Raw genomic sequence first — 17,102 nt, 5'->3', positions numbered from 1 at the left:
TCTATTTACAGTGTATGTATGTGTGTATGAGTACTACTCAGAAATACAAAGCAACAAACTCTTGATACATACAACTTAGATATATCTCAAGACAATTGCATGAGTTTTTAAAAGCTAATGGCAAAAGATTACATATAATTTTATTTACTAGTGGTTTCCAGGAGTTAGGGATAAGGGGAGAGAGAGAGGGTGCGGGGTGCTTATAAGAGGGCACTACAAAGAAAGCTTGTGATATCCTAACTGTTCTGTATCTTGACTGTGCTGGCACATGCATAGATATACAAAGTGAGAAAGGAACTAAATACACACACAAATGAGTACATGTAGAACTGGTAATATGTAGAAAAGATGGGCATATCCTATCAATATTAATCTCTTCACTGTGATATTGTACTGTAATTATGCAAGATGTTACCATTGGGATAAACTGGATAAAATTTCCATGTGAATATACAATGATCTCAAAACAAAAAGTGTAATTAATAAAGGAAAGCCCCCCCGTAGAGGTAATGTTTTATTAAGTTGGATCGTGTGTGCACATGTACCCACTATAGTATAATTTATACCTTTCTGTATGTCTTAAAATATCAAAGAATAAATTTTCTGACCAAAAGAACAGAACATTAAACATAGAAAAGTACAAAGCATGTACATAATCTAGAATACTTAGGTGGGAGATGATGTCAGAGAAGTGGACAAGGAACAAATCATGATTACCTGATTTACTTTTATTTATTTATTTATTTATTTTGGTACCTGGGATTGAACTCAGGGGCACTCGATCACTGAGTCACATCCTTGGCCCTATTTTGTATTTTATTTAGAGACAAGATCTCACTGCACCTCACCATTACTGAGGCTGGCTTTGAACTCGCGATTCTCCTGTCTTAGCCTCCAGAGCCGCTGGCCTGTGCCACCACACCCCTCCTGATTTGCTAATTTTTAAAAATATCTGAATTTTTCTTTGGGAAAATCAGTGAGATTTAAAGCAAAGAAATTACACAATCAGATCCAACAGTTACAGTGGACACCATGCTGATCCTCAAACAGCACACATTTTAATCTATACCGTGTCTGTTCGCTTTTCCTTGCTACCAGTCCTTTGAGTCTTAAGTGAAATGTGCCCTCTTCTCTGTGCTAAGCAGGGACCACGTGGTGTACATTCACCATATTTCCTATTATTTAATTTCACCTGTCCGTTCCTCTCACGGGACCATGACTCCTACCTAGTTGAACAGGTTTTATCCTTTATCCTTGGCAAGCGCTTGGCCTAAAGGAAATGCTCAAAAAATGTTCATTGAGATGATAAAACTGTAACATTAATTTTATACACACACACACACACACACACACACACCAATATTATGGGATACTGATAATAAAAGAGTAAGGTATAGAAGGATGTGTTCACAAAGTTAAAAGAAAACTTAAGTCCAATCTCATTATGGATTTAGTCACCCAAATATTCCAATTACTTAAAAGTTAAGTATTTTTAAGAGGGTTAAAGATTAATAATGTTATTTTAAATTTCCATGAATTATAGGCCAATCTGACAAAAGCCATAACTCATAAAATAGCCTAAGAAAAGTGAAAGTAAAAAACTTCAATTCACATTATTTTTCTTACCAATACAGAAGTAAAGGTTTTAAAACCTCAGACTGAATATTTTTTAAATGTTCTTCAGTCCAGTGAGATCCATCTAACAGTTTAAATTTTGATAAGATTTCTGCAGAAAGGTAGCAATCTCCGCTGCTCACTAGATAGCATTTTTTCATCTTCTCAAGATGTCTGAAATAAAACACATACCTACATATACACACATATTGACACAATATTCTATTAACCAAATGTGTTCCAGACAAATAATGGACGATCTCAAAACCAATATAGAAATACCACACATTTTTTTATGGTGATACAAATGTTTCTCACAGTTATGGGAATAACAGAAGGGCATCTGTGGGAGGCTGAATGGTTTTGCAAAGCTGTCCACATCCTGATACCCAGAATTTGTTAATTTATTACCTTACTTGGGGTAAAAGAGGCTTTACAGATGTATTTAGATGAGGACTTTAAAGAGATTATTTTGGATTATCAGGGTAGTCCCAATGTAATGACAAGAGTCCTTTAAAAGAGGGAAGAAGGAGAGACAGTCACAAAGATGTGAGGACAAATAGAGAGGTCGGGGGCAAGATGCCATGCTGATGGTTTTGAAGATGGAGGAAGAGGCCACAAACTCAGGAATGGAGGTGGCCTTCATAAATTAGAAAAGGCAAAGAAATGGATCTCCCCTCCCCCACCCAGAGCCTTCGGACCTCCAGAACTATAAGAGAATAAGTAAAATTTAGTTGCTTTAGGCCACAAAATATAGGTATTTTTTGTGGCAATAATTGAAACAGTATTAATCCTGAAAAACCTATGTAGGTTACTTGCATGTAACTTCCCTGATAGGTCTTGAAAAGTGGTAATGACCTTCACTCCATAATCAGTCAGGTCACACTCCATAACCAATTATGGTGCCCCAGCTCTTACAACTATAAGTTCTTTAATCATTAAAATAACTAGAATAATCCTATCACTCAGCATATACTCAGTTGAATCTTAATAGGAATTGCAATCTACTGTAGATAATCGGCTTCAGAGAAGATCAGGAAACTACAGTCAAGATAAGGACTTTCCTAAAATAGTGTCCTCTTAAAATTCTCAGACTTCCGGTAACCTATATGGAGCTAACCTGAACCCCATTAGATCTCCAGGAGGCTTTCCAGTGGAGAGACCCATTCAGATATCCAGCTACTTGGAATCAGAGCTAAGTTCATGCAATCTGTTAACCAAGGAGTTTTTACTAGGAACAGGCCCTTACACTGGCATGAATAGCTCTACTATGCAAGTGTGCTTAAACAACTGATAAGTTTTTTGTCTAAAACATTTAACATCATTGGAATGTTATAAAAACTTAAGTAGAAAATTTTAGAGTAGTTCTACAATTTATGGGATGAAACATTATGCAAACCCAAATCATTTCTATATTAGTACCTGAAAGCTATGAAAACAGAACATTTGTGAAATCAAAATGTAGTCTTATTATAAAAGAAATTTTATCATTATTCATTCCTCTAGAAGCGTAAGCTACATTTTTATATTTATTTCAGTCTTTCTACTTGTCTTAACTAACCCAAATATTCTAGAATTTGTTTTTGAAACTATTGAAAAATAAAAAATAGAAATACCTTTGATGTCTTCCAGGGTCCTTTAGAACTTTCAACCTTTCAATATCCATCCATAGCCACAAATACTTTTCCCCTAATGTGCCCTTCATAAATTTCTTAAATCTTTCAAACTCCTTTCTATTGCCAATGTCATAAGTTCTGTGAGACATACACCAGTCAGCCCTGCTCTCAGGTCCAGTGCTCTCACTCGTTGAACTTAAACTTGTTTTTTCTAATAATATCTCTTCTGACTTTTTTTCCTTTTCAGTTTGAACTGGTTCAGCTAAAACATTCTTGCCAAAGAAAGGATAGAAACAATCAGGAAACGACACTTGATCTACTTTGTCGAAATCTATATAGTCTGGGCTTTCTGTGAGAGGCTGGCCAGTAATTTGCTGAGTGGCTGCTCTTAAAACAGAGTTTATAAACAAGTTTAAAAATTCTTCACACGTGGAGAAGTGCAATGTCAACTTTTCATTAGCCGAACCCCGTTGCTTCTCAAGGTATACTCTCAGAAGAGCATGAGAGGGAGTATCTTTTAGAGATACAGACCCTTCCTCCTCTTCTTCAAATTCAGTGATTTTAGAGAGGCTTTTTTTGGTCCTGGGGTGAACTCCATCATCAAAGATAAAACTCTCTGTATTAAATGATAAAGTGTGGTTAAGTTAGATATGAGACAAAATTGATATTGTTACATAGATGTTATAGAGCCTGCGTGGCAAATGACTTTATCACAGGGATGAGCACATGGACCAGTATTTTCAGAAGGATTCTGAAGCCACATTTGGAACCAGTAGGGGAAAAAACTACCAACAGTTGCCTTCCTTGTCTTCCTTGAACATGGCAAGGGAGGCAGATGGACTAAATATTTGATACTCCTAACCCAGAGAATATTCAAAAAGACATTGTATGCTTTTAAAATTTAATATTTCGGACTGATATAGAATGACAAACATAAAGACCAAATCTATTAGAAAAGTAGAAAAATCTATATTAATAATTATATGTGCATGTTGTGTAATAAAGGAAAATTAGCTGCCATAGATGATGAGACCACAGATGATCAGACAAGAACTGGAATCATTAATTCTTTAAAATTCACTATTTTAGAAAAAAGATTCAAATCCTAACATTCTTACAACCTATCATTAAAGTTACAAAAGAACAAGGCACTTATGAAGGCTTACAAATGGATTATTTTTACATTCTTTCTAAAGACATGGTATTTAGCTCCCATTTTTCTCTCAGAAATTAGTGAATATCAGATGACAGCACTGTATTTCACATGGTCAGTATAGCCACAGACCAGGTGACGGTTGTCATCTGTACCCACCCTTGATGAATATTTCCTTAGTTACTAGATTTCAAATCGCAATACACTAGAAATATTTCACTTTAATTTTTATTGAAAAAAATACCTATATACACTGCATTTTCCTACCCAATATCATAGACTTTATGAAACCTCCAGGAGTTTCTGGGCTCAATCCCACAGAGTGGGAGGGAGCATATGACGCAGACATCTCTGCTCACCATCCTCCTGTGGACCTTGTTTTTCATATTTACTATCTATACTTTCCAATATTATACTTTAGCATTTTGAAGAAATAGCAAGAGACCCATAAATCCAATATTAAGGAGGTTATGTTCCTCTTTACCTAGACCTAGATTCAATTCTAGAGTATCCAGATTTATCTTCTCCTAAAGTTGCACATACCTTTCAGAAGGTTTAGAGTTAATACACCCTTACAGTTAGTAACTGTTTAAGTGAATTCCTGAACTCTTTTCCTGAATCACATCTAGATTTTTTCCTCTAATAATAATATAGCTAATAACTTCCATTTCTAGAAGTTTCCTTTTTTTTATAGTTGTTTTTGTGGAACGTTTGTCTCACCCACAAAAGCACCTATAAAAGCAGTAGAAATTTATTTGCTTTTCGAGGGAAAAAAATTGTCTGAACTTAAAAAAACAGAAGAGAAATTCAATTTCTATAAATGACTTCACTTTTAAGAAGACAGAACTATTGTACCCACTTTATTGCAAAGGCTTAATAATAAGAACTTATGAACTGTGATAGGAAATAAAGACAAGATAAACATTTATCAATTGTAGATTAGATGCCAAGCACAGGGCACGCATTTTCTATACATTTGGCACGTATCATTAGTCTAATCTTATAGATGAGAAAAACAAGAAGTGGAATAAAATCATAAAAAATTCACACAACAAATAAGTATTAGAGTTGGGTTCTTTTAAACCCTCCCCTTTCACCATCCCAACTTGCTTCTCAAGAAGCAAGAGGAAGTGAAGAAGAGGCATGGGTGGTGTGGATAATGTTTTCTCTTCAGTCACAAGTCCTATAAGACTAGAACAAACAACAAACAAGAGAAGCTCTGAATCAATCTTATCCTTTTCTGCTTACCAGTAATGGTCGAAATCGCTGGAGATTCAATTGTGCTGTGGGTTATACAACAGGGTAATGAAAAGGTACATACAGTTTCCTGACTTTGTTTTGCTAGTGTAAACCAATCTTTTGTTTGAATGAAGGAAGCCTAGAAAAAATTTAACATAAGATTAACAGTAATCCTCCAATTGCCAACCTGGACAAATCATTAAATAATATTCAATTTGTCAAGTACAATATGTAATGGAAAAATTATTCTGTGAAAAAAAGAAAAATTGTACTAAAATGCATTAAGCAAGAGAATAACTTCAATCCATATTTTTTTTTCATATCACATAATCAAAGGGAAAAAATGAGCACAATACCATCAAATTCTCCTCCACACTTACTCTCAGGCTATTGCTGACTAAAGCTGGACATGAAACCCTCCTTTCTGGATTTACTACATCCTTTGATGTATCTTTTGCTACCTCTTCTCATTTACAATGTGATAGACCTCTACTCTTAGCACCACTGGCAACCTCTCCAAACTTATCTGCCCCCTTTGCCTAAAACTCCATTTTTACAACTTTTCTTGGATTGGATGCTTCCTGCAGACTGATTGATTCCTGACTCCAACTGCTCCTTGGTCAGTTCTTCCTTTGCTTTGTGTATCCCAAGCCAGCTGGCCCAATTCCCAAGCTGATTTGTAACTTCTAGAACCCCAGCCCGTAAGAAACTCCTATCCCAGCTTTCCTGGGAAAATTCCTCTGGCTGCCTCTCTCTCAGAAATGTCATCTCCTATTTTTTTTCCTAGATAATCTAAGTTGTTTAACAGGAACAGCGAAGGGAGTGTCCTGCATTCCTCTCATTTCTCCTTTCCTCAATTGTCAGCTGGTGGGCACTCAGCCTAGCACTCAGAGAAGAGGCAGGGCTCAAATGAAAGAGTGTCCCCTGTCTATTATACAGAATTAGCAGGACAAGTCAGGCCACACAATGAGACTAAAGCAAGAGAGAAAATGGAGAAGTGCCTCTGCATAGCCACTACCCGTCTTGGGAGGAAGGCTCCTTGTGCATGAAAGCTTTGAAAGACTAAGAAGTCACCTTTGTTCCCTCTTTTCTTTAAAACCAGGTCATTTAATATTAATTATATGTTGCTCAATATTTACTTATAGAGCTACTATGCTTCTAAGCAGTATCTTAAGTACAGAGAGTAGGCCAAAAATTGAGGGAGAATAATATACCAATGTCCCTGCTGTTTCAACTGCATAAAAAGGATAAGAGAGTAGAGGACAGGGGAGAAAGAAATCATCAGTTGGTCATCAGTCAATTAGTCCACTTGACACTTTTAAGAGGGGCCAATTGTGTTTAGATGGTGTAACTAACGGCTCAAAGAAATATTACCAATTATCATGAAGATTAATTCATATTTATAGTCATTTAAATAATTTAAGAGTCAAAAATTATGAATCCTCAAAGTTCAAAGGCTATGAAAAATTATGTGATGTAGTTAAAATATTCATCAAGTGAACAGAAATGAGTTTTTTTAATCTCAGAAAACAGCAAAAGTAAACTAGCTTGGATTTTTACTTCCTATATTTGATTAATTTCACAAAAAAGGAGTCAGGACAGTCTCCTGGATTGATCTTCCCTTTGCAAGTTTATTGGCCTCAACTATCAGTCCATATTTTATGACATTCATGACATTTCTGTAATATATAAATTTAGAAAAAAATGCTTAAAAATAAGTATAAGAGAGAAGAAAAATATGCCTTTAGTACATCACTAAGCATTATCGAGTAGAAATAATGGAACTGGTATAATTTTAAACATTCTTGATAAAGATTACTGATAGAAATGCCCCAATGATATAATTAGCTAGAAGATACACATGGGGAAAAAAAGTTCAAATACCATAAGTCTATCCATTCCAACACAGACAAAAAAGAGGTTTCCTTTTATCTGACATCTTTAATCAATAGGAAGTGCCTGTCTAAAAAAAAGAAACTGTATTGAAACGAATTTGGAGTCAAGTCCTAGCTCAGCAGAAAAAGTGCCACAATTGATTAGCAATGTCTGTCCTGAATGAGCACTAAGAAAGCAACAGCACATGGAGCACATATTTGCCATTCCTGATTTTGTATAGAATTGTTTATCAGAAGCATATTCCCTGAAATAAGATCTGATTAAAATTAGAGGCTAAATGCTGCAATGATCCAAAAGGACATTTGATTCTAGGTTCTATCTCTTCCAATGCATTCATATAGTTCCACATTTCTACAATCACGGAGGCTAAATTTTTATCTCATAGCAGTTAAAAAATAATGCATTTTACTACTAAGGAATTATAGCAGTACAGGGGTGAGAAGATCCAATTCATCATCTTTTTGTGCAAAAGTTAACTGAATCCAAATAACAATTTTGGAATGAACAATTAAATCAGGGGTAATGCATGTTATGCTTGCTTCCTGGGTGACACTGAGATGTTCTTTAGTCTTGGCTTTTGTTACTTCAGATGTGAAAGGATACCTTAATCTAACTGTATTTTAAGTGAAAGAATACATAGAAAATGAGTACACATAAATCCCCAAGAACTATTGTTAAATATGCTTTAAATGGGGTTACATTTTTTTTTTGGTGGGAGGGGTAGGGGTGGCTAGGGGTACTGGAGATTGAACCCAGGAGCACTTTACCACTGAGATATAACCCAGTCTTTTTATTTTTCATTTTGAGATAGAGTCTCACTAAGTTGCTGACACTAACCTCAAACTTATGATCCTCAGGCTCCTAAATTGCTAGGATTACAGGTGTGTGCCACTGAGCCTGGCTTTAAAAGCTTTTGAAATCATCTTCTCTGCTTAAGTAGTATAAATGACATACATACCTATGAAACAAAAAGTTTCATTGAAGTTCTATCATGAAAAATTACTAATACTTTTACCTCGCCAAGAGAAATATAGAACTTTTTCAGAACCAGGAGATCGTCTTCTTCATCCTGAGGAGGCGGCGGAGTAGGCAGTTTTCTCATGATCCAAGGAGAAGTATCTGCACCAAGTGTGAAAGTCATACCTGACTGGCTCCATCTTACTTGTGAGACTAACTTGGCTAACCTGAAATGAAGAAATCATGAATTTTTAAATAAGTTTCAAATATGGTAGAATTCAGGAAAAAGAAACCCCTAAAATTTCATTTTATGTATTCTCCCCTTGTAGCTCTACAGGATGATTCTCTTAAGCTCTGCTAAAACCAATGGCTTATTTATCAAACCACTCATTACTTAATATTTTTCTATTCTAATTTATTTTATTTTAAAAATGGTTGTTCTAAGCAAAAGTCAAATTTTAGTATAATTTCAGAATGCTTAGGTATTTACAGTTTAAAAATCAGGGAACATAAAGGAAAATCTTGGCCCTGTATTGACATGCTATCATTTATTTATTTATTATTTATTTATTTCCAGGGATTAAACTCAGGGGTACTCAACCACTGAGCCACATCCCCAGTTCAATTTTGTATTTTTATTTAGATAGGGCCTCACTGATTTGCTTAGTGCCTCACTTTTTGCTGAGACTGGCTTTGAACTCATGATCCTCCTATCTCAGCCTCCTGAGCTGCTGGGATTATAGACGTTCGCCACTATGCCTGGCTGACATGCTATCTTTTTAATGTCACACTAACATTCATTTGTAAGCACCCACACATACATACCATTATCACCATAGATAATTTTAAAAGTATAATGATCAAAGAAGTATAATTGAAGTACATTGGTTAAGTGATGTTTCTGTGAAATCTCTTTGGAAAAGTTAAGCAATTTTTGTCAGTGGTCTCTCACTCTTATTCTATAGCAGGTGGATCCAACTCCATTGGAGTCAACGGCATACCATTTTATTAAGAAATCACAGAAAAAATGACTTTAGTTGAAAAAGTAGGTATTGAAAAATAGGTATACTAACAATAATAGATATATGAAACTCTAATACCTGTATTCAAAGTAGCAATCACTTTCTAGAAATGCTGGAAGTCTTTGTTTTTTGATCCACTTAATACCTTGTTCACGATTGAGACACTATTAGGAGAAAGTGAAAAAACGGTGTCAAAGAAAGTCACCTTTTAGGACAACTGAGGCCTAATCATGAGAGCAATACTGATCTCCTGCTGTCATTAGGTACTCCACTCCTATCTCTCTGTACAAGAGAGAGCAATGACCCTGAGCCACAAATGTGAGGCAACTTCTTGCGTATAGTACCTCTTTCATTCTCTCAAAAACCCTGTATCAACTATTATCTCCATTTTATAAATTAACTAGTTGAATCCAGGAAAGTTAAGTAACTTATTGGAGGAGGAGGAAGAGGAAAGAGAAAAAAAGAAAAGCCAGTCAATTTTAATATTTCTACTCTCATAAAATAGGTTACGATAATCATAAACAAATCCAGGCCTGGTGGCATACACCTGTAATCCCAGTGACCTGGCCAAGGCAGGAGAATCTCAAGTTCACGTTCAAGGCGTCGGTACTTTAGTGAGACTTTATCTCAAAATAATATAAAAAAGGGTAGGGATATAGCCAGTGGCGGAGTGCCCGCTGGGTTCAATCCCCAGTACTACTACTACTACTAATAATACTAATACTAATACTAATACTACTACTAATAATAATAGTAGTAGTAGTAGTAGTAGTAGTAGTAGTAGTAGTAGCAATTATCATCATTATCAGAAACAGAAAAAGAACCACCAAGGAAACAATAAAGGCCACTGTAGTGTAAAATTTTTTTTTTGTTAAATATTAAACACTCCCAGGCACTTTCCTAGAGATACCAAGGCTATATTGTGGTGCCACAGTGCAGGATTCTGTGGGTGCCCACATACACACTCAACTCAGGAGATGTTTCCACAGAGCATGTCCTGCACTCTCTGACCTAAAGCATGACTAGCTAGGTTGTGGAAGGGAAAAGGGGACAAGTTTATACATTAGACCACAGGATGCAATCTGAGGGATAAAAGGAGGAAGGCTGGAGGAGCAGCTAGGGCCTGACTGTGAATAGTCTTAATTAATATTAAAGAATTTAGATTTTACCTTGAGGTTGTGAAGGCAATACAAAATTACTGAGGAGTTTTTAAGCTGTTATTCATCCTGAAAAACCTACTCACTGTTGATTTTAATTTTTCTTTATTCACTTTTTTCACAATTCTAAAGAATGTCAGTACTTCAACAAATGCCACCAAAAAGTAAAACCACCAATAAAACACACAGCTCAGTGACATATTCGTGTCTGCATTTGTGTGGCTTTAATGGACCATTTGCTACAACCTAGTTTTGCTGTGACAGTAGCATTAGATGTCAACACAGACCATTACTAACTCCATGAGGAAAGTGATTGACCACGGTAGTGCTACTGGCATCTGATAAGCCGATGTTCATGAGAATGCACATGTGCTCAATCAACATTGCTGACATTTGGCACAAAGTCATTAGGCTCTCGTGAATGGAAAACTTGGCATACAATGGTCTCCTCCTGTTCAGCAAAAACATCCACTTGGTTTCATCAAACACCATCTTCTGGGCAACAAAAGAATAGAAGAAAACTATGGAAATAGCCAGCACCTGAATAGTATAGCACCTTACTGCCTGCCTGCCTTGTGGCTTACAGTGAGATCTAAAAGAAATTTGGATCTTGCAGTTAGGAAGACTCCAAAGATGCTACAAACTGACAACCCTTCAGGATGCTGAAGTCTTCATTAGCAATACATTCAGTAGGTTAAAAAAAAAAAAAAAAAAGCCAAGTCAGGGCTATGGCACAGGCCTGTAATCCCAGTGGCTGGGGAGGCTGATACAGGAGGATTGCAAGTTCAGAGCCAGCTTCAGGCACACAAGGCGCTTAGCAATTCAGTGAGACCCTGTCTCTAAATAAGATGCAAAATAGGGCTGGGGATGTAGCTCAATGGTCGAGTGCCCCTGAGTTCAATTCCCCTCAAAAATGCCAAACTGTGTATAAAGAGCAATATAAACCCTTTAGGAATTCTATAAGGTTGTCAGAGTAGTTAGTTCATCCAAAACCAAACTGCCTAATAATTAACTGAAAAATTGTTTACCTGCATATTTCCACCTTTTACAAAATATGGGCATCTATTTGACCCAAAAAGAAAAGTTTGAAAAAATAAAATTGATTTTTATAACCATTCTGGTAGATGTCAAGTGACATCTGGTAGTTTGGATTACATTTTCTCTATGACTAAAGATTGTTGAATATCTTTTCATGTGCTCATTGGACATTTATATCTTCTTTGAAGAAATGTCCATTCAAATTCTAGTCGGACTTTTAAATTGTCTTTTTAAAATCTCCCTTCTTATTGTTAGGTTGTAAGAGTCCTTTATAAAATCTACATACAAGTTTTCATAAAATATGTAATCTGGAAATATTTTCTCCAGTTGTATAGGTTGTCTTTATTGGTAGTCTTTTTTAGAGCATATTTTTTTTTAAAGTTTTTGAGCGGGTGGTACTGGAGATTGAACCCAGGACCTTGCACATTCTACACAAGTGCTCTACCACTGAGCTACATCCCCTTTTAATTTTTTTTTTTTATTTGAGACAGGATTTCAGTAAGTTGCCCAGGTTAACCTTAAACTTGCAATACTCCTTCCTCAGTCTCCTGAATAGCTGAGATTACAGCTGTGTGCCACTACACCTGGCTAAAAATTTTAAAATTTGATGAAGTCCAATTGATTTATTTTTTTCTTTTGTCACTTGTACTTTCCCCATCATATCTAAAAAAATAAACAATGCTTAATCCAAGATAATAAAGATTTATACCCATGTTATCTTCTAAAACATGATAAAAATTATCTTTTTTTATTCTTGCATTGCTGAATTCAATTTGCCTACCTTTTTTGAGGATTTTTGTGTCCACATTCATGAGAGATATTTGTCTGTCATTTTTTGTTTGTTTTGTGGTAGTGGGTATTGAACCCAGAGTTGCACTACCACTGACAGCTTCTCCCTAAATTGCCAACGCTGGCTTCAATCTTGTGATCCTCCTACCTTGGCCTCCCAAATTACTAGGACTAAAGGCAAGTACCACCATACCCAGTTGTTTGTGGGTTTTTTTTTTCTTTTCCTTGAATTTTCTTTAGTGATAGCATCAGAATAATGTTAGCCTCATAAAATTGAAATGGAAATTGATCTCTCCTTTTTTTTTGGAAATTTTCATGAATTTGGTATTATTCATTACAACACTCATTACTAAATGTTTGATAGAATTTATCAGTGCAGCTGCTAGGCCTAGAGTTTCTTTTGGGGAAGATTTCTAACTGCAGATCCAATTCCTTTAACACAGGGCTACTCAGATGATATGTTTTAAAAATGTTTTTATTAGTGCATTATAGTTATATGTAATATTGGGATTCATTTTGACTTAATCATACACGTGTGGAATATGTGCTCCATTTTAGTCCTAATACTTCCTCTTTCCCTCCCCCTTCTCCCTTCTCCTTATTCTCCTTCCTTTACTCTACTGATCTTCCTTCAATTTATTTGTTATTCTTTAATTGGTGCTTTATAGACATATATAAAATCAGAAATAATTGTTGTATATTCACATACCATAATTTAGCCAATTTCATTCTGCAGTTCCTCCCTTTTCCAGTCCTGCTCCCTCCCCCTCTTTTATTTAGATTATCTTCATCCCCTTGAGTGAGCATTAATAATTTGTGTCTTTTGAAGAATATAGCCATTTAATTTAAATGATTGAGTTTATGTAAAGTTTTTTGTAAAATTCTCTTATTTTTCTTTGAACATCTATAAGATTTGTAATGATATCCTGTCTTTCATTTCTGATAGTAGTTATTTATCTTTTGTCTTTTCATTTTTTATCATCTAGCTAAATGATTATCAATTTCATTGATTTGTTTCCCAAAGAAAAAGAATTCATTTTCATTTGATTTTCTCTCTTGAATTTAATTGATTTTCTCTCTTCAATTTAATTGATTTTGTCCTTTACTTTGGATTTAATTTTATTTCACTAGTATCCTATAGTGGAAGGTGGATCATGATTTGAGTTTAGTATTTTCTATTATAAATACTTGATGCTATAAATTTCTTTCCACGGACTAATTTAGCTGCATCCTCCAAATTGTGATATGCTGGATTTTTATTTTCACTCAATTCAACAAGTTTCTCATTTCCCTTGAGATGTTTTGTTTAATTACTTAAATATTTGTGGAGATTTTCCAGATATTTTTTGTTATTAATTTATAGCTTAATTCTGGGTTAGAGAACAAATTTTGCATGCTTTCAGATCTTTTAAGTTTGTTGAAATTTGTTTTGAGGCCCAGAATATGGTCCATTTTGGTAGATAGTACAAGTGTACTTAAAAAAAATGTGTACCTGCTACTATAGGGTAAAATTTTCATAAATATTAACTACATTGTCTTGATTGTCAGTGTCATACAGAATTTCATGTCCTTACAGATCTCCTACCTTTTCTATTGATTACTGAGAGAGCAGAGTTTTCATCTCCTACTGTAACTATGGACTTGTCTGGTTCCTCTTTCAGTTCTGTCAGCTCCTGTACTATATATTCTGAAGTCCTCTTGTAAGGTGGATACATATTGTGGATTGCCAAGCTTTCTTTGTGAACCGACCCCTTTATCATGATGGAACATTCCTCTTTTTCTTTTTTTTAATAATTGATTTTTTAATGTAGATGAACACAATACATTTTTATTTATTTATATATTTTCATGTGGTACTGAGGATTGAACCCAGTGCCTTACATGTGTGAGGCAAGTGCTCTACCACTGAGCTACAGCCCCAGCCCCACACGCCTCTTCTTCCATAGCGAGATTCCTTGTTCTGAAATCTACTTTGTCTAGTATTAATATAACCACACTCGCTTTCTTTTAATTAGTAATTTTATGGTATACCTTTTCTATCCTTTTTTTTTCTTCTAATCTAGTTATGTCTTATATTTAAGGTTGATTTCTTGTAGACAAAAAATAGCTGTTTTTCTTTTTTATCCCATTTGACTCTGACTCTTTTTTTAAAGATGGACACACAATATCTTTGTTTATTAATTTATTTTTTACATGGTGCTCAGGCTCAAACCCAGTGCCTCACACTGTGAGGCAAGTGCTCTATGACTGAGCTACAGGCCCAGCCCCTGACTGACTTTTAATTACCGTGCTTTGGCCACTTAAATTTCATGTAATTATTGATGTTTATTATTTCTTCACTAGTAATTATTGTTGCTAATAAATATCATAGGCACATCAAGTAAAAAATCTTTTTTAACAAACAACTGATAACATTTAGACTTTAGGGGTAGGGGTTGTGGCTCAGTGGTTCAATCCTCAGCACAACATGAAAATAAAATAAAGGTATTGTGTTCACCTACAACTAAAAAATACGTATTTTTAAAAATTTAGACTTTATTTCCTCGTTTTGGCTTCAAAACAATGCCTTAATGTAGGTATTAATGTTAGCATTTAATTTGATATAAGTTAATAGGAAAGACAGAATATATATCTCAATTTAGTAACTGAAGAATTAAAAAAACTTTAAGGCTGGAATAGAGCTATGTCTGAAGTGTTAGTCCTATTTTAGCCTAGTTCTGTCAGATAAAAATAGTATTGTTAAACATTCATTATTATTGTCATTTGATCCACAGAACAAACCTAAGCACTAGGTAGTGAAAGCATGACAGATGATGAAAATGAGGTAATTCAAAGTGAGTTGTTGAAGGACACAGACCTGGTAAATGAACAACCCATGTCAGAACCCAGAATTTTGACCTCATGCTAAGAAGAGAAAAACTAGAGGCGGTTAATAGAATTTAAGACCCGGGAGGTCAAAGCCACCTGCAGTAACTTGAGGATCAAAAGTTTTAACTACTAATTGCTTAATGGTATTGGTTTAAAATCCAAGTGAAGTAAATTCTCCATATAAACTCACATTTCCTACAAAGCAACTAATCTACATAGTAAAGTATATACATTTATATTGCCACAAAATAATCTGATAATTTAAGTATTCCAAGTAAATCATGTTAACCTTCTTAGTTGATAAACAGCAACAAAATTGCTAAATTGACCATTAGCTATGCCCAGATGATATACTGCATAACAAATACTATGTGTATGTACAACAATAAATACAGTTAGATTTCAGAAAGGGAGGTCTAAAGAACTATAATTTATTCTCACCAAACACTTTCTCTTTCAAGATATAAACTCAGATATGCTTTCTTACCATAATATTGTAGTTGACATTAATAGTCTCATCTTCACTGGGGACACTCATGTGAATGGGTTTAACATCATTCTTTCCTTTCCTTACTACATCATAGATGGGATTTCGAGGTTGCTGACTTTGTAGAATTTTTTTCAGTTGCTTTTCCAGAAGTTGTGGAGCATCGTTAATCACTTCAAAAACTCCAAAGTCCACATTAAATCTTATTGCCTGTGAAAATGTCTGCAATATAAATGTGTGGAAATTTTTTTAAAAAATTTAAACCCAGAAACTGTCTTTAAGAAGACTTGGTGTTTATACATATGCGTGTGCACTTAGTTTTGTGTTCTTAATCATCTCCTTCTCCCATTAGGAGCTTGGAAATCCCTTGGCTAGAGATGAGGGGATCCACCAAGTCCTTCCTTACCAGTGACTTGAGATAAGTGACAGGGTATGATGTGGTAGAAGTTCCCTTTGTATAAACATTTTATTTTTGTTATTCTTTGAAACTAAAGAAAAATGAAGCAATCTCATTCTCTAAGAAGGGGGTGGATTCGCAGGGAAGAATGAGTAAAGGAAGAAGAAATAAGGCTCCCATTATCTCTTTTATCCCCAGGAGCCATAAAAGCTAACAATCTCCCATTTCTAAAAGAGAAAATTAAGGACAATATGTTCTTCATTAAAATTATTTCAACACCATTCCTCTCGCTGTAACCAAAAAAAAAAAGTGAAAGAAAATAACACTGTTGAGCTTTTCTCAATAACTACTAAATGCTGACAGCTTTTATTTAAAGTTAGCCAGTTAATATACAATAGTCATGAGTCTTTGAAAGCCAACTTGACAATAAATAGCTCTATGACTTTGGGTAAATCATTAAACATCTTGAGTTCTTTATTTCCATAAAAAGTGAATTGGTGCATTAGTCAAGTCTTGTCCCATTTTGCTCTCTAAATCCAGAGACAGGTCCCTTGTTCATGGTATTCATTTATTTTAGGGTACCTTCAATAAACTGACTACTCATTTTTTTCTAGTTCCGAGTATCCACAGAATATGCAGTTAGCCAAATAGTAGAAAACATTAAACTCTTCCCCATGGATCAGTAAGTGCCCTAAGTACAGCATTAATTCTTACAAGTTTTACTAAGGAATTGCAGGATACACTAGTTATACCTTAATAAATGACAAAATGTCACTGGAAAATTTGAGCTAGAAAAATATATGTATATGTGTATGTGTTTACATTTATATAGAGATGTAAAATAATATCATGTTTCTAAAGTCTGACTG

At 34.8% G+C, this 17,102-nt stretch overlaps 1 protein-coding gene across 1 annotated transcript in view; it reads right to left on the bottom strand.

Annotated features, from left to right (window-relative positions):
- Positions 1 to 16,073, bottom strand: part of Rgs22 (regulator of G protein signaling 22) — a gene marked incomplete at its 5' end in the record, with an annotated part of 89,131 nt that extends 73,058 nt beyond the window's left edge. Inside the window, 6 exons of the mRNA XM_026384481.2 lie at positions 1,627 to 1,788; positions 3,231 to 3,846; positions 5,632 to 5,761; positions 8,534 to 8,702; positions 9,576 to 9,661; positions 15,837 to 16,073. Coding sequence (XP_026240266.2) covers positions 1,627 to 1,788; positions 3,231 to 3,846; positions 5,632 to 5,761; positions 8,534 to 8,702; positions 9,576 to 9,661; positions 15,837 to 16,073 — 1,400 coding nt within the window. The remainder of the gene's footprint in view (positions 1 to 1,626; positions 1,789 to 3,230; positions 3,847 to 5,631; positions 5,762 to 8,533; positions 8,703 to 9,575; positions 9,662 to 15,836) is intronic.
- Between the last annotated feature and the right edge of the window lie 1,029 nt (positions 16,074 to 17,102).

The sequence above is a fragment of the Urocitellus parryii genome, chromosome 7 (assembly GCF_045843805.1).
Source record: "Urocitellus parryii isolate mUroPar1 chromosome 7, mUroPar1.hap1, whole genome shotgun sequence".
NCBI lineage: Eukaryota > Metazoa > Chordata > Mammalia > Rodentia > Sciuridae > Urocitellus > Urocitellus parryii.
The sequence above is the reverse complement of the archived record's forward strand: the minus strand, read 5'-3'. Positions and strand labels throughout refer to the sequence as shown.